Raw genomic sequence first — 26,040 nt, forward strand, 5'->3', positions numbered from 1 at the left:
AACGGAATGACAAACTTATATAAAAATTCAAATTAAAAATATTTTTCTCGATTTTGACCTATTTTCGGTCCAAATTTTTATTTGTATACGTCGTTAACAATTTATTGCCACTCAAAGTGAAGGGTATACAGATAAAGTATTTTGAAGTCCGATCGGCAGTTATCGAAGACAGCTTTGTCGATCTTGAAGACGACTTAATTGATTTCGATGACGGCCTAATCAACTTTGACCGACAGCCTCCGAACACTTCCAAAGTGTTCGGTTGAAATTTGTTTAAGTACTTCCTAGTTTCATATTCTTTTGGAAGATTTCTATATAACACAAAATGCCATAATTTACTTTAGGGACTACACTATTTTCTCTGTTAAATGCTATTCAATTCCATTGTGCAAATACTCTTTTAGACTTTTTCTTCATCGATATCTTTTTCTTTTGACTAAATGTTAGTAACAGCAGTCTTCTTTCTGAAAGCGCAAAAACTTACTGCTTGAAGTATCTTTTAACACACAAGTTGTTGTGGCACATTGTTGTACATTTTAGTATTTGCAACGAGTACGAGCTGAGTACTTTTAATACTCTGTCGTCTACTGCTACTTGATGATTCTTTTCATTTCATAAACATACACCCGGTGAAATAATCATAGTAATAGAATTTATTCTATTTAATAAAAAACAATTAAAAGATCTATCATCAAAGTAAACTTTAAGACAAATATTGAAAACAAGTTTTGTTGAACATATTTTTTTTGGTTGATTTTTTGTTAAAAAATTCTTTTTATTGAAAAAGAATATTCGTCGAAAAAGATGTTTCTTTCAAAAACAAAAATTTTGTAAAATTGTTTTTTGCTAAATTCCATATTTTTGATTTGATAAATTCACAGAAATTTATTGTTGGGGGATAAGCTAGTTCCTATGCGCATTTCACTGGTTGCTTAGGCCAGATCATCAGGATCCGTATTGTCTATGTTATAAACTTAGTAGTCCAGATATAAATACAAAATAGTTGAAAAATCGATGTAGTCGTGGGTTTTTGATTATCTCTCATCTATTTGTGGGCCGATTTTTCCGAATTTAAATAGCCAGGAATAGCGAATATAATGATGTATAATTATGTATGTAAGTTATTTTGGGGGCTTCGGAAAGATTAGTTCAACAGACATACAGACTAACAGACATGACATAACGACTCCTTACTATAACGATCCAGAATATATATATATGTTGATCTATCATTTCGAAACATGTGGCTAAATGTTTTAATACGACTGATCCGCATATTTCCGTGTCTTTTCGAACATCCCTCGTAGTTATATGAAATGCAGCACTGTTCCCATCATGTACCACCTGTTTGTTAATAGACTACTGTCAAATTTTGAGCAAGTGTCGCATTTACTTTGCGTTTAACAGCTGTTCAAAACGTACAACCTGGTGTATTTTTCTAAAAATGGAAAAAAGTGAATTTCGAGTGTTCATTAAACATTATTTTTTGCGAAAAAAAAACGTCAATCAAACCAAGGAAAAGCTCGATAAATACTATGGGGACTCTGCACCATCGATTTCAGTGGTAAAAAAAGTGGTTTACTGACATTCGTTGTGGTCGCACAAGTACAAATGATGCTGAACGTTCTGGACGGCCAATTGATGACAGTATACCCGAAAATGTCGAAAAAATCGACGATATGGTGTTGGCCGACCGAAGAGTAAAAGTGCGTGAGATTGTTGATGCCGTAGGCATTTCATATGGCTGTGTGGTTTCGATTTTAAATGATCAGCTGGGTTTAATAAAGTTGTCTGTAAGATGGGTGCCGCGTTTGAATGAGTTTTTGATAATGCACGGGTGCACACGTGTGCAATCTCAATGACAAAACTATATGATTTGGTCTACGAATTGGTACCTCATCCGCCATATTCTCCGGATTTAGCCCCTATTGACTACTTCCTATTTAAAAACCTAAAGAAATGGCTCGGTGGAAAGAGATTCAGCTCCAACGATGAAATTATTGACAAAAAAATTCCTATTATTTGGAAGGGATACAAAAACTGGAGTAACGTTGGACTAAGTAAGTGTATTGATTGAGATTATGTTGCTTTGCAAAAAACTGTGTTTCTTTCAAAAAGTCACGGATTTATTGATCCACCCTCGTATATTGTGTTGAACTGCATCATTCTAAAAATGTAGATGTTGAACTGATTGAACTAGTTTAACATCTTAATTTTGATTCTGATCTTAATTTTACTTCAAAATTTATCTTTCAAAATTAAGTTATTCCATTTGTCATTTATTTTGTTTAAATTATTCGAGTGTACATTTACCACAAACCCTTTTTTTTGTGTTTACATTTTATACTTTGCAAGTTGAAACATATTTTTCTTGGTTTGTGTGTGTTTTTTTTCTTGTATTTGCAAAAATGATCATATGTCCTTCTACGGATGTAAGCTTTGGTATTAATGATATATATTGATATTTATTTCTACACAATACGCAGCAGTGATTCCCAAATCGTTGTCAGTACTATACCAGTATCGTTGTAGAAGACGTATGTTCGAATTTGAATTCGAAATTGAATTTGTGATCGGAAAAAATTCGACTAGCTAAAAATGTGAAATAGTCGATAAAATTTTGAAAAAGTCGATTTTTAGTTTTTGTTGTAAATTTTTTTTAAAAAATTTGTTTTTCTCATCAATAAAGCTAGATATCACACTAGATATCATTTTTGTACCCTTCACAATGATTGGCAAGTTATAGATAGCGAAGTCGATATAGTCATGTCCGTCTGTATGTTGAAATCAGCTTTCCATAGCCCTCAAATAACATATGTATATACACGATTCATACATCAATATATCCGCTATAGACCCGGTTCGGTTGCTAATTAAAATCGAGAAAATCGACATACAAATGGCTGAGATATTAGAAAAAAAAACAGAACAATCTAGATTTTGACCTATTTATACCCTACACCACCATAGTGGGGAGGGTATTATGCGTTTGTGCAGATGTTTGTAACGCCCAAAAATAGTAGTCTAACACCTTAAATTATACCGATCGACTTAAAATCACTTTCTGAGTCGATTGAACGATGTCCGTCTGGCTGTCCATGTAAACCTTGTGCGCAGAGTACAGCTCGCAATTTTTAAGATATTTCGATCAAATTTGGTACATATTATTTTTTCGACCCAAGGACCAAGCTTATTGAAACTGGCTGAAATCGGTCAATTATTTCACCTAGCCCCAATACAATGTCGTTCCGAAATTGGACTTTAGCGGTCATAAATGTTTAATTTATAAATGTACCTCCACAAATTGTGCTCCAAATAAGTTTTATATATACAAAATTCATGTCACCAAATTTTGTTACGATCGGTCCATAATTAGTCATAGCTCCCATATAGACCCGCTTCCGAAAATCACTTTAACGAGCATAAATCGCTTAAAAATGTTGGTATACTCACAAAATTCAACATAGTTAACTTTAATATAGACATAAATCACACGACCTAATTTCATGGTGATCGGTCCATAATTGGTCATAGCCCCCATATAAGGCCCCCTTCCGAAAATCACTCAAAAATATAAATTATTGAAATTTTAAAAGAAAAACGTTTTTGTTCTTTTACTTAGTGTAGGGTATTATATGGTCGGCCTTGACCGACCATACTTTCTTACTTGTTGTTTTTATCTATATCTGGAATCCTAAGTCATTAATATGGATATCTAATGATAGATCGTCGGCTATTAATATTTAATGAGAGATGAAATTTCAACTTTTATTAAATAATCGAAAAAAGTGGAAAATTCTACTTTTTGTTTGTAAATATAGAACCCTAGTACTGGCATAGTACTTGTATTGTTAATGGTAATTGATTGTAATGAAACTGATTCTAAGATCGGTCATCTTGAAATATTTTCATATTCATAACATTTCCCTAACCGATACCCTCTCCCTGCTCACACATAAATATCGTTTATTATCATTTTGCAAATCCAATATAATGAAGCTAAAGAAGAAACAGAAAAAATACAAACCCTCTTCTTGCTAATACGTGTCGTCAGTTCATAATAGACTACATTAATGCCAAAGTAGTCTGCTGCTTATGGTGTTCGAGTAAAATAGTAATTGTTGCAGTTCTTTTTGTTGTTTGTGAAGTATTCGATCTGCACAATCATATTTTTAAACAGTACGTTTTATTATGGGCCTTAAACTAAGTTATAATCAAACAAAAACTAAAACAAAAAATAAAAAAAAAAAAATCATTAAAATGAACAAAAACTTTAAAAGAGGGGAGCAACCAAAAACAGATTTCTATAGAAGAAATTAAGCAAATCTGTAAAAAAAAAACTGAAATATACAAAACTCTACTCAAGACAGACGACAGTTTTACATCTGGTATTTTTCTTACTTGGGCTTTATATTCTTCGATTTTGTGTTACTTTATGAATTGAAATACGAAAGAGTATGAATATGAAATAAATTGTATCCATAATGAAATCTGTGTAGAATTTAAAATATATGAATGAATGAAATTAAAAATTTTTGAATGAAGTTATGTTGATTCATTCATTGGATTATTTAAACGAAAAAATGGAATACAATTGTTTTATGAAACAGGTTACGGGCTTTATTTTTGCATTCCTTTTATCGTTCCGAATTTTATTTCGAACGAATCATACATGTTTTTGTGAAAATGATTTGATAATATTATAGAACGAAGTTTTCTTTCGAAATTCAATCATTTTATCACCTGATTTGTGATTATTATACCCTACACCACCATAGTGGGGAGGGTATAATGCGTTTGTGCAGATGTTTGTAACGCCCAAAAATATTAGTTTAACACCCACCTTAAAGTCTACCGATCTACATCACATTCTGAGTCGACTAAACGATGTCCGTCTGGCTGGCTGGTTGTCTGTCCATATGAACCTTGTGCGCAAAGAACAGGTCGCAATTTTGAAGTTATTTCGATCAAATTTAGTGCATATAATTTCTTCGGCCCAAGCACGGAGCCTATTGAAATTGGCCGATATCGGTCCATTATTTCACCTAGCCCCCATACAGTGTCGTTCCGAAATTGGACTTTATCGGTCATAAATGTTTAATTTATATATGTATCTCCACAAATTTCGCTCTAAATAAGTTTCATGTCACCAAATTTTGTTACGATCGGTCCATAATTAGTCATAGCTCCCATATAGACTTGCTTCCAAAAATCACTTTAACGTGCATAAATCTCTTAAAAATGTTGGCAAACACACAAAATTCAACATACATGACTTTCGTATAGACATAAATCACACGACTTAATTTAATGGTGATCGGTCCACAATTGGTCATAGCTCCCATATAAGACCCACCTCCGAAAATCACTCAAGAATATAAATTATTGATATTTTAAAGGAAAAATGTTTTTGATAGTATGGTCGGTAGTATTGACCGACCATACTTCCTTACTTGTTTTTTTACTACTTTTTTGTTATAGTTAAATTTTACTAATTTTCCCATACAAAAGTTTATTGAAATTATGTTAATATTATGTATCATAATTCTATAATCTCAGATATCTATAACAGCAGAATTATAATTTTAGTGTTTCTCTCACACCCATGTTTAACATCTTTTACATCCGTTTTTTTTCCTTCCTAGTATTCATTTAATCCTTTACGTAATAAATCACGTATAAGGTTACTTAAACACTTGAGTGCCTGATTTTTTAACACGCTTATTTTAAACAGAAGAAAAACAAAATCAAAATTAAGAAAAAATGATGACCAAAGACCAGTTAATAGAATCAAATTACCTGTTTAGTTTTTAAGCATCTTAAGCCTTTAATCAGGTCTTCTTTTTTCTTTATTGTATTTTTAACCGCAATGTTTGTTTGTCTTTTGAAAAACGGAAGTTCAAAAATTAATTACTGGTGTCTTTAAGAGATAAAATGTACTGGAATGCTTGAAACCTTAACAATGTAGCCAGGAATTTTTTGACATCCGGATGGGGTTATACAAAATAATTAAAAATACAAAAATAATAATGAAACAGACGTGTGATAATAAGAGATGAGTTCAATAATCTGTTACAGATTTAAACAAAAAATATATATACAATAGAAAATGTGGTGCCAACTGGCAGACTAATTGTGTGTGAAGTGAAGGGATTAATTTTATGTATTAGTTAAAACAAAGTAGAAATTATAAAAAAAGGTAATGTAATAGCCTTGAATATTAATGTACTGCTACTAATGCTTAACTTCAGTTTTATTGTTTTGATAATTAAAACATATTTTGTACTTAACAGCATAGTTTAGCTGATTTTATTCATAAAAACATATTTTTGCTTATTTTTCTATAACAGCATATTCTGCTCCATTCCCTACATTTATGGTTTTACTGCCTCCACTTGTTTATCGGCCGGACCGATTTAAACAATTTTTTTTTTAAAATGTTGGTCATAGCCCAACTTAGGTTTTTACGGAATGACAAATTGACCACACCCACTTTTACGCCCACTTTTTTTGATTTATCTAAAATCGGAAAACGGCTACATCGATTTGGCTAATTTTTTGTTTAAATGATCATTGTAATCCAATTTTCTACTGAAAGAAGAATTGACCACGCCAATTCTTTTTCGATATATCAAAACTCGCAGGACACATGGACCGATTTAACTAATTTTTTTTAATGTTCGCAATACATAGTCCGCAAAAGTTTTTATATAAATAAAAATTGTACCCGTCCACTATACGCCCACTTATTAAATACATCTGCAAAATACATCGGTCTGTGATCAATCATATTTCAGAGCAAAATTCGATTACATATATAAAAACTCACAATAGCTTAAATCGATAATAACCTGGCCAATAATCGTTTAATCAAGAAAAGGAGCTCGATCTGTGATCACTCATATTTCTTAACAAAAATCGATTTTTTATATAAAAACTCAAAATATCTAAATTCGCTAATAACTTGGCCAATAAGCGTTGAATCAAGAAAATAAGCTCGATCTGTGATCACTCATATTTCTGAACAAAATTTGATTTTTTATATAAAAACCCAAAATATCTAAATTCACTAATAACTTGGCCAATAAGCGTTGAATCAAGAAAAGGAGCTCGATCTGTGATCACTCATATTTCTTAGCAAAAATCGATTTTTTATATAAAAAATCAAAATATCTAAATTCGCTAATAACTTGGCCAATAAGCGTTGAATCAAGAAAAGGAGCTCGATCTGTGATCACTCATATTTCTGACCAAAATTCGATTTTTTATATAAAAATTGAAAATATCTAAATTCGCTAATAACTTGGCCAATAAGCGTTGAATCAAGAAAAGGAGCTCGATCTGTGATCACTCATATTTCTGACCAAAATTTGATTTTTTATATAAAAACCAAAAATATCTAAATTCACTAATAACTTGGCCAATAAGCGTTTAATCAAGAAAAGGAGCTCGATCTGTGATCACTCATATTTCTTAGCAAAATTTGATTTTTTATATAAAAACCCAAAATATCTAAATTCGCTAATAACTTGGCCAATAAGCGTTGAATCAAGAAAAGGAACTCGATCTGTGATCACTCATATTTCTTAGCAAAAATCGATTTTTTATATAAAAAATCAAAATATCTAATAACTTGGCCAATAAGCGTTGAATCAAGAAAAGGAGCTCGATCTGTGATCACTCATATTTCTTAGCAAAAATCGATTTTTTAATATAAAAACTCAAATTATCTAAATTCGCTAATAACTTGGCCAACAAGCGTTGAATCAAGAAAAGGAGCTCGATCTCATATTTCTTAACAAAATCGATTTTTTATATAAAAACTCAAAATATCTAAATTCGCTAATAACTTGGCCAATAAGCGTTGAATCAAGAAAAGAAGCTCGATCTGTGATCACTCATATTTCTGACCAAAATTTGATTTTTTATATAAAAACCCAAAATATCTAAATTCACTAATAACTTGGCCAATAAGCGTTGAATCAAGAAAAGGAGCTCGATCAGTGATCACTCATATTACTTAGCAAAAATCGATTTTTTAATATAAAAACTAAAAATATCTAAATTCGCTAATAACTTGGCCAATTGGCTAAATTCGCTAATAACTTGGCCAATAAGCGTTGAATCAAGAAAAGGAGCTCGATCTGTGATCACTCATATTTCTTAGCAAAAATCGATTTTTAAATATAAAAACTCAAGTTATCTAAATTCGCTAATAACTTGGCCAATAAGCGTTGAATCAAGAAAAGGAGCTCGATCTGTGATCACTCATATTTCTTAGCAAAAATCGATTTTTAAATATAAAAACTCAAGATATCTAAATTCGCTAATAACTTGGCCAAAAAGCGTTGAATCAAGAAAAGGACCTCGATCTGTGATCACTCATATTTCTTAGCAAAAATCGATTTTTTATATAAAAACACAAAATATCTAAATTCGCTAATAACTTGGCCAATAAGCGTTGAATCAAGAAAAGGAGCTCGATCTGTGATCACTCGTATTTCTTAGCAAAAATCGATTTTTTAATATAAAAACTCAAAATATCTAAATTCGCTAATAACTTGGCCAATAAGCGTTGAATCAAGAAAAGGAGCTCGATCTGTGATCACTCATATTTCTTAGCAAAAATCGATTCTTTATATAAAAACTCAAAATATCTAAATTCGCTAATAACTTGGCCAATAAGCGTTGAATCAAGAAAAGGAGCTCGATCTGTGATCACTCATATTTCTTAGCAAAAATCGATTTTTTAATATAAAAACTCAAAATATCTAAATTCGCTAATAACTTGGCCAATAAGCGTTGAATCAAGAAAAGGAGCTCGATCTGTGATCACTCATATTTCTTAGCAAAAATCGATTTTTAAATATAAAAACTCAAGTTATCTAAATTCGCTAATAACTTGGCCAATAAGCGTTGAATCAAGAAAAGGAGCTCGATCTGTGATCACTCATATTTCTTAGCAAAAATCGATTTTTAAATATAAAAACTCAAGATATCTAAATTCGCTAATAACTTGGCCAAAAAGCGTTGAATCAAGAAAAGGACCTCGATCTGTGATCACTCATATTTCTTAGCAAAAATCGATTTTTTATATAAAAACACAAAATATCTAAATTCGCTAATAACTTGGCCAATAAGCGTTGAATCAAGAAAAGGAGCTCGATCTGTGATCACTCATATTTCTTAGCAAAAATCGATTTTTTAATATAAAAACTCAAAATATCTAAATTCGCTAATAACTTGGCCAATAAGCGTTGAATCAAGAAAAGGAGCTCGATCTGTGATCACTCATATTTCTTAGCAAAAATCGATTCTTTATATAAAAACTCAAAATATCTAAATTCGCTAATAACTTGGCCAATAAGCGTTGAATCAAGAAAAGGAGCTCGATCTGTGATCACTCGTATTTCTTAGCAAAAATCGATTTTTTAATATAAAAACTCAAAATATCTAAATTCGCTAATAACTTGGCCAATAAGCGTTGAATCAAGAAAAGGAGCTCGATCTGTGATCACTCATATTTCTTAGCAAAAATCGATTTTTTATATAAAAACTCAAAATATCTAAATTCGCTAATAACTTGGCCAATAAGCGTTGAATCAAGAAAAGGAGCTCGATCTGTGATCACTCATATTTCTTAGCAAAAATCGATTCTTTATATAAAAACTCAAAATATCTAAATTCGCTAATAACTTGGCCAATAAGCGTTGAATCAAGAAAAGGAGCTCGATCTGTGATCACTCATATTTCTTAGCAAAAATCGAATTTTTAATATAAAAACTCAAAATATCTAAATTCGTTAATAACTTGGCCAATAAGCGTTGAATCAAGAAAAGGAGCTCGATCTGTGATCACTCATATTTCTTAGCAAAAATCGATTTTTTAATATAAAAACTCAAAATATCTAAATTCGCTAATAACTTGGCCAATAAGCGTTGAATCAAGAAAAGGAGCTCGATCTGTGATCACTCATATTTCTTAGCAAAAATCGATTTTTAAATATAAAAACTCAAGTTATCTAAATTCGCTAATAACTTGGCCAATAAGCGTTGAATCAAGAAAAGGAGCTCGATCTGTGATCACTCATATTTCTTAGCAAAAATCGATTTTTAAATATAAAAACTCAAGATATCTAAATTCGCTAATAACTTGGCCAAAAAGCGTTGAATCAAGAAAAGGACCTCGATCTGTGATCACTCATATTTCTTAGCAAAAATCGATTTTTTATATAAAAACACAAAATATCTAAATTCGCTAATAACTTGGCCAATAAGCGTTGAATCAAGAAAAGGAGCTCGATCTGTGATCACTCATATTTCTTAGCAAAAATCGATTTTTAAATATAAAAACTCAAACTCTAAATTCGCTAATAACTTGGCCAATAAGCGTTGAATCAAGAAAAGGACCTCGATCTGTGATCACTCATATTTCTTAGCAAAAATCGATTTTTTATATAAAAACACAAAATATCTAAATTCGCTAATAACTTGGCCAATAAGCGTTGAATCAAGAAAACGAGCTCGATCTGTGATCACTCATATTTCTTAGCAAAAATCGATTCTTTATATAAAAACTCAAAATATCTAAATTCGCTAATAACTTGGCCAATAAGCGTTGAATCAAGAAAAGGAGCTCGATCTGTGATCACTCGTATTTCTTAGCAAAAATCGATTTTTTAATATAAAAACTCAAAATATCTAAATTCGCTAATAACTTGGCCAATAAGCGTTGAATCAAGAAAAGGAGCTCGATCTGTGATCACTCATATTTCTTAGCAAAAATCGAATTTTTAATATAAAAACTCAAAATATCTAAATTCGTTAATAACTTGGCCAATAAGCGTTGAATCAAGAAAAGGAGCTCGATCTGTGATCACTCATATTTCTTAGCAAAAATCGATTTTTTAATATAAAAACTCAAAATATCTAAATTCGCTAATAACTTGGCCAATAAGCGTTGAATCAAGAAAAGGAGCTCGATCTGTGATCACTCATATTTCTTAGCAAAAATCGATTTTTAAATATAAAAACTCAAGATATCTAAATTCGCTAATAACTTGGCCAAAAAGCGTTGAATCAAGAAAAGGACCTCGATCTGTGATCACTCATATTTCTTAGCAAAAATCGATTTTTTATATAAAAACACAAAATATCTAAATTCGTTAATAACTTGGCCAATAAGCGTTGAATCAAGAAAAGGAGCTCGATCTGTGATCACTCATATTTCTTAGCAAAAATCGATTTTTTAATATAAAAACTCAAAATATCTAAATTCGCTAATAACTTGGCCAATAAGCGTTGAATCAAGAAAAGGAGCTCGATCTGTGATCACTCATATTTCTTAGCAAAAATCGATTTTTTATATAAAAACTCAAAATGTCTAAATTCGCTAATAACTTGGCCAATAAGCGTTGAATCATGAAAAGTAGCTCGATCTGTGATCACTCATATTTCTTAGCAAAAATCGATTTTTTATATAAAAACTCAAAATGTCTAAATTCGCTAATAACTTGGCCAATAAGCGTTGAATCAAGAAAAGGAGCTCGATCTGTGATCACTCATATTTCTTAGCAAAAATCGATTTTTTATATAAAAACCCAAAATATCTAAATTCGCTAATAACTTGGCCAATAAGCGATTTTTTAATATAAAAACTCAAAATATCTAAATTCGCTAATAACTTGGCCAATAAGCGTTGAATCAAGAAAAGGAGCTCGATCTGTGATCACTCATATTTCTTAGCAAAAATCGATTTTTTATATAAAAACACAAAATATCTAAATTCGCTAATAACTTGGCCAATAAGCGTTGAATCAAGAAAAGGAGCTCGATCTGTGATCACTCATTTTTCAGACCAAAATTCGATTACTTATATAAAAAAATATGTACATTGATTTACATATATTCTGTTGTTGCAGACTTAGGTTCTTTGTCTCTCAGTTGCGCTTCTATGTATGTATATTTTATTCTATGTCCATATGAATAAAAATGATCATTCAATAATACGTTTTTTTTTTCTTTTTAACTATTTTTACCTTTTCAAACCGCTTCTCACAAATTCACAAAAGGAACACAAAAATTGATTTAACTAGGACAGGTCAACGTATGTCGGGTCAGCTAGTTATTAATAAAAAATTCCGCGAGAGTTTGTTCCCCGGGAGTTTTTTCCCCATTGAATTTGAATAGCAAAAATGAGAAAAGGGAAAAAACTCCCGGGGAATTTTTTTCATAATTGAGCTGATAATATTCCGAATTTAGTATACACAGCAACGATTATTTTTCATTAAAAACACTCAAGAAGTCGTGTTTCTGAATCAGATCCCTAAAATATCTTATTCAAATGACTCAAATGAAATTCTTAAATAGTCATTTGTGATCAGCAGTAGCACTATCGCAAAGTATTCAGCTTTACATTTTTTTTAACTCAAACAAATTCTGTTCCGCTTTAGACGAGTAATGTGAAAATTATCTGTAAATTTAAAGTAAATCATGTGTTTAAAATGAGAATTATTTACACTATTATCCAGAGTAAACTAAAGAATCCCTAGATTCACATTTTAGCACGAGTTTTTCATTTAATTCCACAATGTTTCCACTTCCACAACAACAGCAGCAGCAGCAGCAATAACAATAACATTTATTTTTATAATGACCACAAAGTGTAACAACATTTAAAAAAACAACAACATGCAAACAGATGTATAAACAAAATTACATAAAATCTGTATATACATACGTACATATATCCATATCTATATATCCATATGTATTTAGAATATTTCTATATACTTAGGAGGGTAAAGTAAGTCTGTATATATATAAAAATACATATATCATGATCATTTACTGTACTCGCATGTTACATACTCTTAATTTCATGATCTTCGCTCATAAGCAACAGAAAACAATGATATTGTTATTGTTGTTGCTGCTGCCTTGCGATCCATGGAGCAGAGTCTAGGAGAAGACTTGAAATCTAAGCAAACACTTGAGGTTTTCTATTTATATTTTTTTTGATTTGTAAAAGCAACTCCAGCTGAATTCCAACCAAAAGGAATTGGTTTGTTTTTTTGTTATCATTCTAGAAGTTCTACTACGGTTGGCTGCTTGTAATGGATCAGTTGGAGTAGACAGACACTCTGGTGGAGTTAAATTCTTTAAAACAAAATGATAATGATGAATTTAATCATCATTATTATCACTGTAATTATAATGATGATACAAAACTATGGCCGGCATGACATGCAGAACAATTGTTAAATGCTGCTTGCGTCCGTCCGTCCGTGCGTGCGTGCGTGCATATGTAGCAATGGATGGATGATTGTTAGCCTCGATGGGTAGGTAGTGTTTAAATGGTGGTGGCTGGTTGAATGTAGGGAAAGCGTATGTACTAACACTGATCAAATTACTGTTTAAGCTTGCAACAATATCTTTAAAGATTACACATCTGAGTACATATCTATGTTGCACTTAACAGCAGCACAGGTTCTGCTTAACTCCTGCTGCAGAACTACAGCAGAACCGGATTAAAATGAATATTTTTAAGGAATCTAACAGCAGGTTGCATTTTTGCTCCAGCACAATAACATTCCAAACATTTATGACAAACTATTGTAAGTTTCCGGTGGTTAATTTTTGTGATTTCCCAACTAATCTGACTCAACTTGAGTTGGCAGATTGAATTTAATTAGTTTTCTACAATAACAAATATTCTTATTACGAATTCATTTTAACGTAACTCTGGTGTGTCATAATAATCATAATATAAAATACGTGCATATTAATTCACTGCTGCATTTGTAATTATTATCAAATAGTATTCTATTTGTGTAGAAGCTTTTTCTTTTTAAGCTAAGGCGTCTAAAGATTATCAGTTTTTTTTTTATTTTAATTTTAAATTTTGCTTATTTCAAGATCTACCCAGCCACCACTAACCAGTTGTTGTTGTGGTTAAAATCTACTCAAAACAATATGCTGCAAGTTTACTAAGTATAGTTAGTATAGTATATTATATTATAGTGTATAAGTAAATAGTATTCAAGTAAAGTGTTTATTGTTTAGGTGTATTTTCTATATATGAAATGATACGGCTTGCTATAAGTACCACCATAAGTATCTAATGGAGAACCAGCTAAACAAAACAAAATGTACAGAAATATTTTTATTAACATAAATATTTAGTTTTTTTTCTTTCTTTATTCTTAAGACTATTTTTATCTGACCATCTGTACATCAGCTGAACACCCAGTTAGCGCCGCCACAAATGTGCAATTTTATTCACTTTGTTTATTTACTTTTGACCACGGAGCCATCCCATCCCATTCCATCCGTTCATACGCAGCCAGTCTGAAGTAAAAAAAAACAACTAAATTAAACATTGTTTGGAGTTTTGTATTAAAAATACTCATAAATTGACTGTGAGAGTCTTGTGAGTAGAAAAGATGATAAAAATAAAACAATTGAAAGTAAAACCTTGAATAATAAATACAGGTGTTAATATGTAAATTATATTTGTTTTGTGTAGATTTTATTCGGAATTATCAGATAATCGGTGGGAGAGCATCTGTAACCTGCTGTAGTTACTTAGTACTTTCAATATAATATTATTACAGTAATTCGAAAAATTATAATATTTTATTTTTTCTGGATTTACATTTTACAGTTTTACCTTTTAAATATAGATTAAGTTAACTTTGGTGGGATTCGATTCAAAATTAGTCCCAGTTCCTGGATCTAGAAAAAATGTGTTGAAATATTAGTATGGAAATTACGACTCTTAAGTAAATTATGTACCACCACAACATCGGAAAATCAAATATAGAATTTTAAATTAAGATTTTTTCTCAATAGTAATAGTAAATTAAATAGATGATATCACCGTACGATACTCAATATTAGACACGAACCGGATGATATACGTCTGAAACAATAAATTAAATTTAGAAAAACTACGTTTTCAGTTTTTCATTTCGTGATCCTGTTTCCTTTTAAAATGACTTCAAATTTTCAGAGGAGTACATTTTTAAAAAAATGTTTTAAAATACTTCGAATCATCCTACTATGTCAAATTTGGCGTCAAATGATCAAGAAGAGTTGTAAAATAGTTCGTATTATTTTTATTTTATCCAAATTTTTATCCTTGAAAATCCTTTTAGATTTCCAAGGCTATAGATTCTAACCAAATTCAATAGCCTTTGTCCTTGGGGCAATATAAAGGTTTGTGCCAAATTTTGTCGAATTATCTTTAAACCTGCGACCTGTAGTTTGATTACACGGTTTACATGGATGGACGGACAGACGGACGGACATCGCTTAGTCGACTCAGAAAGTGATCCTGAGCAGATTGGTATACTTTCCCCCACTATGGTGGTGTAGTTTATAAACATGCTATTTTCTTAATAAAACTTTTTAGTATACTAATAAATTTTTTTTATATTTTAATTTGACCTCTATATATATAAATGATGAAATTTTGACATTTAGTATAGAATATTTGGGTCTTTAACGCACTATTTTTTAAAAGGAATTTATTGGATTTTAAAGGATAAACATTGTAAAGGACAAAATAAAGATAATACAAAATATTTTACAACTCTTCTTGTTCATTTGACATACAAGTTGTCATTGTTGGAATAGCAGGAGTATTTTTAAATATTTTTTGAAAAATGAACTTCTTTGAAACTTTGAAGTCCTTAAAAAAGGACACAGGATCACTAACGAATTTTTTCTCTATTTGTCGGACGGTGTATTTACAATAAACCTTGACAATAAAACTTGTTGATGACTCACTTTGCCAATTGTCTAAAATTTTAATATTCAGTGATATTCTTTGAATTATTACAAATAAATTATAATAAATTGAACTTAATCCTTATTAAAAATTTACTTTAAAATTATATAAAATAAAAAATTCGAATAATTACCATAAATCTATAAATTTGTTCTCAACGTTCAATCAATACCAAATATTTCTGTGTTATTTTTTGCACAATTTCTGGCGTAAATTTAACCCTCCGTTAGTTGTAACTGATCTGGTTGATACAGATCCAAAAAATTAGTTTATTCGTAGGATCAATATATGGGATAAACATTTGAAAATGATTTCGAGCATCTGTTCTTGACGAACCGCATTCTGGATGTTTAATTTCACGAATAATTTTTAAAGAAATAAGGTCCGATTATGCCAGACCGGTGGCATAAAAAGCATTTTGTCTGTAGATTATGTTGTGAATTGGTCTCACACCATATGCGAAATTTTGTTTATTAACAATTCCGCTAAGCCAAAAATAAGCCTCATTGCTGAACATAATAAAACAGTCGTCTATATGTTGCGCGAACTGATTTTTATAGTAAACTAGTTGACCGTCCCGGCTTCGCCCGGTAGCATTTACTAATGTTAGTTCTTCAAGTTTCTCCAACCCACGCACACCAGCCTGTTCTTATTTATTTGCAAATAAAATATTTAAATTTGTACTGCACACTTTAGGGAGCTTTTTTATTACAGTTAAATGGACTCAAAAAAAAAATATTTCCGAATTTTACCCGGATTTTTTTTATCTTTTTTTTCTTTAGAAACCAACTCCTGAAAATTTCGAATCGAATAAAAAAAAAATTAGCCAAATCGCTCCAGTCGTTCTCACGTGATGACATTACATACATGGACCATTTCATTTTTATATACGAGTATATAGATTTGTATAAATTTGTAGCGTTGGTCAAGCGCCAATCTATCCATGATAGTTGTCAGAGTATACTGATCATAAATGAGAGCTTTCGTAAACTCTATCAAACTTAAAAAGGCACCCTTTATTAAAGAAATATTGTAAATTTATATTCACGTTATTGTATAAACATTGCGGACAAGAGTGATATTGTTGGCCAACATATTTAAGACGTGCTAATTGTCTTTTTCGTTGTGCTAATTGTCTGGGTAGTTACATTTTCTCTACACCGGCAGAACGTTCACACGAGAATTATAACTTAGCTCCGGAATGATCCGAGTCTGAATTAAGGGTTCGAAAGAATTCGTTCTTACCCCTATTATCACAATGTATGTTTATGTTTTAACCTAATGTTATACTGACAGTTTTCATACAATAATTGTTTTAAACGACACTATAACTATATGTTAACATGTAACCAGACTTCGTAATAATGGGGGTAAATTTAATTTTTAAAATCAATTTAAATTGTATCTTAAACATACAATTCCTTAGTACTTCATTCCTTTGAGAATTAATTCTTTATAAAACTAATTCAATATTGAATTATTCAAAGTTTTCTATTCATATCCATTACAAAATAATAAATTATCAAAAGTACTGTAGTACTTCAGCATCTTATTTTATACTTACTAACAATGTTCGGTATTTTATTTAAAATTAGGTGGCCCGCCCGGCTTCACCTGGTAGCATTTACTAATGTTAGTTCTTCAAGTTTCTCCAAGCCACATACACCTGCCTGTTCTTATTTATTTGCAAATAAAATATCTAAATTTGTACAGCATACTTTAGGGTGCTTTTTTTTAAATTAAAGTTGACTGGACTCACAAAAAAGAATTTCCGAGTTTTATCCGGAATTTTTGAATTTTTTTCTTTACAAACCATCTCCTGAAAATTTCGAATCGAATAAAAAAAATCAGCCAAATCGCTCCAGCCGTTCTCACGTGATGACATTACATACATGGACCATTTCATTTTTATATATATAGATGTAGATGATAAATTTACACATTCCTATGGACTCAACCACTTTTATTAGCACAAATTTGTGTCGTGTTTACTCTTACAAGTGTTTTGTAAGATCAAACAGCATCAAATAAAATAAAACAAAAGTTTTGAATAGGCGTAAGTAAAAGGAGTTTATGAAATAAATAAAAGAGTTCAAATATATTTTATTTAGTGGTAACGTCTTTTTCGTCAAATATTTGCCATGTGTGACCCTACCTTCAGAATGATTTACTTTTCGATTTAGGCATGTCCGAGCATGTCGTGTTAATCTGCTTTTATTTTCTTTTCGTTTAATTTCGCCATATTAAAAAGAAGAGAATCATGCAACCCCAATAATTATTGCAAAGAAGCTGAACTTATTTGAGCATTGTCTATAGAAAATATTCTGTATAACAGTTTCTTTTGTTATAATATTTTGTGTAAACATTTTTTTGTATAGAACATTTTGTAACACCCCTTTTTTATCAAAAACTGTGTGTATAACAGTTTATTTAGAAAAATTTAAGTACGCCAGTTTTTTCTACACAAAATTTTCTGTATAACAGTTTTTTCTATGGAAAATTTTTTTATATCAAAAATTGTATTTATAACAGTTGTTTCTATAGAAAGATTTCTTTATAACAAAAATTTAACCATTCAAAAGTTAAATGAATTCTATTCACATTAAAGCTAAAGAATGCATTTGTATGATTTTATGAAATGAATTGCTGACATTTTTTAATTCTGAATTAAAAATTGAGCTTAAATATAGTTGTTCTAAAGAAATGATTAAGGCAGTAATTTTGGAATTTTTAGAATAATAAAAGAACGGTTAGAATTAAGTGCAACTTACATAAACGATTCTTAAGATTGTGAAATCTTTATAAAATTAAATTAAACTTTTTTAGAGAAATATACTTTTTTTTCTCTTTTCAGGTAAGTGATCTCTGTTCTACATACATATTTTATAAACAGGTAATTATCTAAAAATCACAAAACATCTAAAAATATTCGAAAATTGATAGGAGCGGAAATCAGACGGTTTTTATTAATGAATTGCATAATTTTTTTTAATATTAAAAATCAACCACTAACTGAATTTTACACTTTATGAGTCGTTTACTTAATATTTAAATGATAATTGTAAATAAATTATCAATATTCTTTATCTCTTATTCAGCTACACTAATCTTTGTTTAACATTTTCCATTTGCGGACTGTTCAAAGTGTCCAAACAACTCTTGTTTTTTTTTCGTTACACACTTGATTTCTCATATTTACACATAAAAAATAATAAGAAAAAAACAAACTCCTGCCACTTGTACTTCTACAACGAAAATAAACTCAATCTTTTTCATGGGTTCAAATTATAACCAGTTTTCAAAAGTGTATGACTCATACGTATCTTAGGCCATTCAATTTTAAGCATGCACTAGCATGTCCACCAACAAGCTAAATCTAAACTATGGGAAAATTTTGTTTGTTGTATAAAGAAGAAGATGCTTTGATTTTTAATGCGTAGTTTGGTTTCTCATTGAATGAATGAACCTTCGAACAAACACAAACAACCACACCCAGTCAGATAGAGATTGTCTTAGGACAACAAATTGTTCAAAAAAAAAAAACTGAAGGAAAAAAATAAATATTATGAAAAAAAGAACAAACAAGTGAATTTAAGTTAAATACAAAGTTAAACAAGACACTGGCATTAATTTTGCCAAAACACAACAGACTGTTTGTTGCAGCTCGCGAAGTAACTCTGCTCAAGACATGAATGCAAAATTCAAACAGGTTTGCTGCTTATGTCTTTTGTTTTGATATAGTTGTATCATTGTTGTTGTTGTTTAAATACTGGTGGTGTGTTCTCAGATAAGAATTATATATATAGCTCTTTTAATGTTACAATATAGTACTTTTCTGGCCTGAATTGTACCTATATTTTAGTTAAAAAAGTCAATGATTTATTTATTTCTAATCTTCTTCTACATTTATAAAAATGAAATGGTCCATGTATGTAGTGGCATCACGTGAGAACGGCTGGAGCGATTTGGCTGATTTTTTTTTATTCGATTCGAAATTTTCAGGAGATGGTTTCTAAAGAAAAAAAATTCCGGGTAAAACTCGGAATTTTTTTTTTGAGTCCAGTCAACTGTAATAAAAAAGCTCCCTAAAGTATGCAGTACAAATTTAGATATTTTATTTGCAAATAAATAAGAATAGGCAGGTGTATGTGGGTTGGAGAAACTTGAAGAACTAACATTAGTAAATGCTACCGGGCGAAGCCGGGGCGGTCAACTAGTAAAATATAAAATCAAGTTAAAAGTTATTTGAAAACATTTTGCCTGCTAGTTTTATTCCAATATTTGGTCTACTTTTTGTATTGAAAAGTTCGAAAGTTTAAGACTGTCTTAAGTGTTATCGACACAAATTCACATGTTTGTGGTGATCATAATCGAACAGCGTCATTTTATGAAAAAAACCTATAGTACAACCATAATATGATTATGTCCAACCATATTATGATTCCAATTTAATCATAATATGGTTATGTAAAAAATGATAGTTGATATGATCATATTATGGTTGTAGCTCAATCGTATTATGGTTGAGTCCAACAATATCATGATTTAAGTTCATCATAATGTGAGTATTTTTAAACACAATTGTGGATGGTAAATAAAATAAAATCCTGTTTTTTTTAAAAAAAGTTTGAAATAAATAAGAGAGCCATCCGTATCTGATACAAACATCACAAATTGCTTGTTATAGCTGTAAAAAACAGACTTTAATATGATACTGTTACAATAGAGTGTCGTAAAATGTGTTTTAGATGACATTACCATATTATGGTTGCAGCCTCATGACCATGTTATGAATTATTTGTTATCATGTTACTATTAATATAATAAATATTGGGTATATGATGTAAAAATGCGTGATTTACTTAAATTTTTAGCATTCATTATGAAACATTTGTAGAATATAAATTTATTTAAAGTACTGACCATTGTTAGCTATGACCTTTTCAAAGTCTTGTGGCAGCATATGGATTCCGAGCCAAAGGAACTGCTCATCTTTGAGGCTAAGAACAAATAAAGCCAATATCGGATACTCTGTTCCAAATTGAAGCGTATCTCGGAGAGAGCGTTCTGCATCGGTCGAAACAAATGTTAGTCCGACGGGGTACGGTGTGGACTATAACGCGGGTGAGGGAAAACTTCCCAACCACTTCATTCTAAATACATTTTGACAACTTTTGCAACATGTGGCTGAGCGTTGTCATGATGGAAAACGTTGTAAAATTGCTCCTAATGATTTTGTAAGCTCTTGTTGAGTTTGACAACAATATTCATTGAGTAATGCCTCCAATTCTTCAAACTTGTTTGGCTGGCCTGGGCGATCTTTTTCATTCGTGTCAAAATGACCACTTTTGAACCGCACAAACCGTTTCTCGCTCATTGAAGCCGATGGAACACATTCAGCTTATTTACCGCATAAAATTCGACATTTTGGATGCAAAAGAAAACTTTACACTATAATTTTCATTATCTATAAAATCACTAACTAAACGGTTAGTCCGGTTTGAATGAAATTTCACATGCGCAAAGGGGAAGTGTTGTATAGGTTAAGTTTTGAATTTGCATCCCATGGGCCCATTTTTGGGATTTTTAAAAACTTTTTTGGGAATTGCGGGATTCCTGATAAAAAAAATTTCAGGAATTTTTGCATTTTCAATAGAAAATTCTACATAACTGTAAAATTTCATTAAAATAATATTCATAAACAAAAATTTGATTTCAATTTGAAAAAAAAACACCGAATAAAACACTTTTTGTCATATTTTTCAAAAAAGTATTCCATGAGTTTTTTAATTGTCAAAAGCTATATATATATTTGAAAAATAGACAAAATCTCCTATCCACTGATATATAACATGTCTACCTTATGTTTTTTACGTGTCAAATTAATTAGGGAAAACTACACAACTCGCAGAGCGTTTTAATTATACCACCATATTGGGGAGGGTATAATGCGTTTGTTCAGATGTTTGTAACGCCCAAAAATATTAGTCTAACACCCACCTTAAAGAGTACCGATCGACTTAGAATCATTTTCTGAGTCGATTAAACGATGTCCGTCCGTCAGTCTGGTCGGCTGGCTGGCTGTCTACGTAAACCTTGTGCGCAGAGTACAGGTAGCAATTTTGAAGATATTTCGATCAAATTTGGTACATATTATTTTTTCGGCCCAAGGACCAAGCCTATTGAAACTGGCTGAAATCGGTCCATTATTTCACCTAGCCCCCATACAAATGTCCTTCCGAAATTGGACTTTATCGGTCATAAATGTTTAATTTATATATGTATCTCCACAAATTGCGCTCCAAATAAGTTTTATATATACAAAATTCATGTCACCAAATTTTGTTACGATCGGTCCATAATTAGTCATAGCTCCCATATAGACCCGCATCCGAAAATCACTTTAACGTTAAAAATGTTGGTATACACACAAAATTCAACATAGTTAACTTTAATATAGACATAAATCACACGACCTAATTTCATGGTGATCGGTCCATAATTGGTCATAGCCCCCATATAAGGCCCACTTCCGAAAATCACTCAAAAATATAAATTATTTAAATTTTTTAAAAAAAAATGTCTTTGCTTGGGCTTCGGGCTTGAACGACCATACTTTCTTACTTGTTTTCAAATGCGAATATTTCCTAAGTTGTGAGAAATATAAAATTGAAAATACCCGAGGTGTCCTACTTTGGGGACTCCCGCAACCCTGGTGGGCCCATGCTATCAAAATTCAAAACTTAAACTCAACAACACTTCTTTTTTAGACATTTCAAATTTCATTCAAATCGGATTAACGTTTAGAAGTTACAGATTCATTTCTCTCCGGAAAAAAGTTCTGGAACAAACTTTTTTTTCGGTGCAAATGTATGGAATTTCATTTTCGGTGCCGATTACGGTGTATGCGGAAACGTAGCTTAAGTTGTACCAAATAACATATTGGCGTACTATTCTACATTTTACTTTGATAATAGTACCAAACAAATGTACAATTTTTGCAAACAATTCGTCCCTGATACTGACTACAAATAAATACAATGTTGTGAAATTCATTTTTATACTCTTTGGAAACTCTTTTTTTGATTGATCAAGAATTATTTAAAATCAAAATAAACAAATACATACATAATTTAAATAAATTTATTTTTATGTAATTTATTTTATAGTGAATTCTTTTTTTTTGTCCATTAAACCAAAATACTTCAATACAATGAAATTTTATTTGTATGACGAGGTGTGCATACATAATAAAAGAAATGACTTTTGGGTGGTTATTCATGGTAATATATTGGATTTAAGCCCACTATTAAACGATCGCCGAGATTCATGGAATATTGTGAGTTTATTGAGACAATTAAATTAACATTATTGTACTTACAATCTAATATTTCTAAGAATTTAGACTATTTATTGGCTTTTGGTGGCAAAGATTTATCACATTATTTCCATTTAAATAATTTACCAAAAACGGAAATTTCTTGCTTAACGGGTAAACCACGCCTTTTATTTCCTCCCATATTGGAGCTGGCTGAAAGTGAGCTACTCAAAACTCCTGGTAAACTATGGAGTCAGGAACCTCTGTATCATATTGGAAGAGTTACCAAAAAGGAACGTAAAATACGCATCATTAATACTTTAACTGCCTCTACAACTTATATGAAAGTTTGTGCTGAAGATACAATTTACGATATACAACGGAAATATAAAGAAATTTACAATAATCATGCGGGCAGCTACTTATGGCGCAAATTCTCAAATGGTGTAAATTTTCCAATAATTTAATGAAATTCTAATTTATTCTACTGTTTCATATTCATTCATTCATTTAATTTTCTTTTGTTTTGTTCCCTTAAACAGGGTCAACGTCCTGGTAATTTAATTTTACACGAAACCCTCGATGGCAACGGTTTAATTGCAGAAGATAGTGATATTGAATTACCTTTACCTTCCATTTGGCTGTATTACACAGATGATTTGACAGTGGCATGAATAGTTAATTGTAAATTCAAATTTTCTTTTTTGCTTTGGAATTCTATTGTTACTTTTTGTTTATAGAAAAAATTACAATACATTTTCTTCAGATTCGCTTGCTTTACATATTTTCACATAATTTTATTTATTTCTACTCAACTTTGGCGCTTGTTTTTACGTTTCTTGTCTTTTTGTAAAGCGACACATTTTATTCAAATAATGTCTGTGTTTTCTTTACCATCTTGTAGATTAAAATCTGGTCTTGTTGTAACTTTTGTGATTTTTTTCATTCTTCTTCTTGTAATTCTGATTTTGTTCTCAGGATTTGTCGTGTTTATTTCTAGTTTGTTTCATTTTTAATGAGTGGGCGTTGTCTGAAATCTTGGTCTTGGAGCAAAGACAATGACATTTGAATATTTTAAGAGAAATTGGAATTGTCTTTGTTTGAAAAAAAGGGTTGAATTTTCTTTGAAGATTCCACACCTGAAGGAGTAGTATTTTAAATTAGGTAACGTGAGTGCTCATTTATTTTCGAAATTGAAGAATGATTTCTCCATTTTAAGGAATACCTTGATAGACCTTACGCTATACACCAACTTTCCCCTTTTTCTAATTCCATTTGAATGCAAGATGCAATAAATTTTAATCCTTAAAAAATACAAATAAAACATAAAAGAAAAAATAAATACATTTTGGGACACTTTGTTCTGGTATGCTTGCTAATCAACTCTAAATAATTTAAAAACTCATATTCAATTCAGTTTTTTGTGATAATACAAAAGTTTAGGTCATGTGACCTTTGACCTTGGGTGAATAAAATCCAATTCTATATCACATTATTAACGATATCAGTAGTTTTCAATAGATATTCAGTAGTTGTTAAAGGAATGATTTATGTTAAAAAATCTACGATCATTTCAACAATTATATTAGTGTGTTTGCATTATATTTCTTTAACCCTCTAACCGGCAAGGCTGCCATTAGGCGGGTATTCTAAATGTATGTAATGCTGCTTTATTTGGTTATTTTTCGCGTTATAATGGTAAATATATATAAAGAGACAAACAATTTACTTATTGTGATAAACAAGAATGTGCACTTGTCTTTTGTTTGTTTTATTCCAACGTATTTCTTTTTTTTTCAAACAATAACCTGGTATATTATTTTACCTCGAAATAAAATTGGCCGGTTAGAGGGTTAACTTTGAGGGCTTAGCTCTTTTATTTTTTTATATTGTTGGGGAATTTTATTTGTAAAATTATGTCATCCAAATATTTACATACATACATATGTACATTTTCTTTATAGAATTTTTTCCTTTTTCTTAATATTAAATAATTTCTTTCAAATTTAATTTAATTTCCAAGAACTTCAATGTTATTACCTCTTTATATTGATGGTTAGACAATTAAATTTACACATATTTAATTTATTTATTTGCTGGGTTAATGTGAAAATGTTTTGGCCATAACTTCCTAATTTGGTTCCGCTAGAATAATGATTTATTTTATATAATTTGTTCATGCCTACAGTTAGTGCACGAAAAAAATGTAATTTGTGTTCAATAAAGAAATTTATCTAACAATTTTGAAGTCATTAAATTATAAGCACATTTTCATGTTAAATTTTATTTCAATTTATTTCTATTTACCGAGTTATAGCAACTTTTATGTTTTACTTAATTTTTATATAAAAAATCTATTTTGGGTTGAAAATATAAATGACCACAGATGATCGTCCTTTTCCCATTTGAACCAATATTTACCCACTTATAGACACTTTTATGTTTTACTTGATTTTTTTTTTGGACCACTTTTATGTTTTACTTGATTTTCATATATAAAAATCGATATTTGGTCGAAAATATAAGTGATCACAGATGATCGTGCTTTTATGTTTTACTTAATTTTCATATAAAAAATCGATTTTCATTGAAAATATAAGTGATCACAGTTGATCGTTATTTTTCCATTTGGACCACTAGTTACCGACTTATAGCCACTTTTAAGTTTGACTTGATTTTTATATAAAAAATAGATTTTTATTTGAAAATATAAGTGATCTCAGATGATCGTCCTTTTTCCATTTGGACCACTATTTTCCGACTTATAGCGACTTTTACGTTTTACATAATTTTCATATAAAAAATCGGTATTTGGTGGAAAATATAAGTGATCACATATTATCGTCATTTTTCCATTTGGACCACTATTTACCGACTTATACCGACTTTTATGTTTTACTTAAATTTTATATAAAAGATAGATTTTGGTT

General features: G+C 30.4%; 1 protein-coding gene across 1 annotated transcript; it reads left to right on the forward strand.

Annotated features, from left to right (window-relative positions):
- The first annotated feature begins 22,921 nt into the window (after positions 1 to 22,921).
- LOC135952329 (cytochrome b5 domain-containing protein 1) lies at positions 22,922 to 23,866 on the forward strand. Its single transcript, XM_065502220.1, has 3 exons — positions 22,922 to 23,131; positions 23,191 to 23,556; positions 23,653 to 23,866. Exons 1-3 carry the CDS (start codon positions 23,006 to 23,008, stop codon positions 23,782 to 23,784), a joined length of 624 nt encoding a protein of 207 aa, XP_065358292.1. The 5' UTR covers positions 22,922 to 23,005; the 3' UTR covers positions 23,785 to 23,866.
- Positions 23,867 to 26,040: the final 2,174 nt, after the last annotated feature.

Source organism: Calliphora vicina, chromosome 2, assembly GCF_958450345.1.
Source record: "Calliphora vicina chromosome 2, idCalVici1.1, whole genome shotgun sequence".
NCBI lineage: Eukaryota > Metazoa > Arthropoda > Insecta > Diptera > Calliphoridae > Calliphora > Calliphora vicina.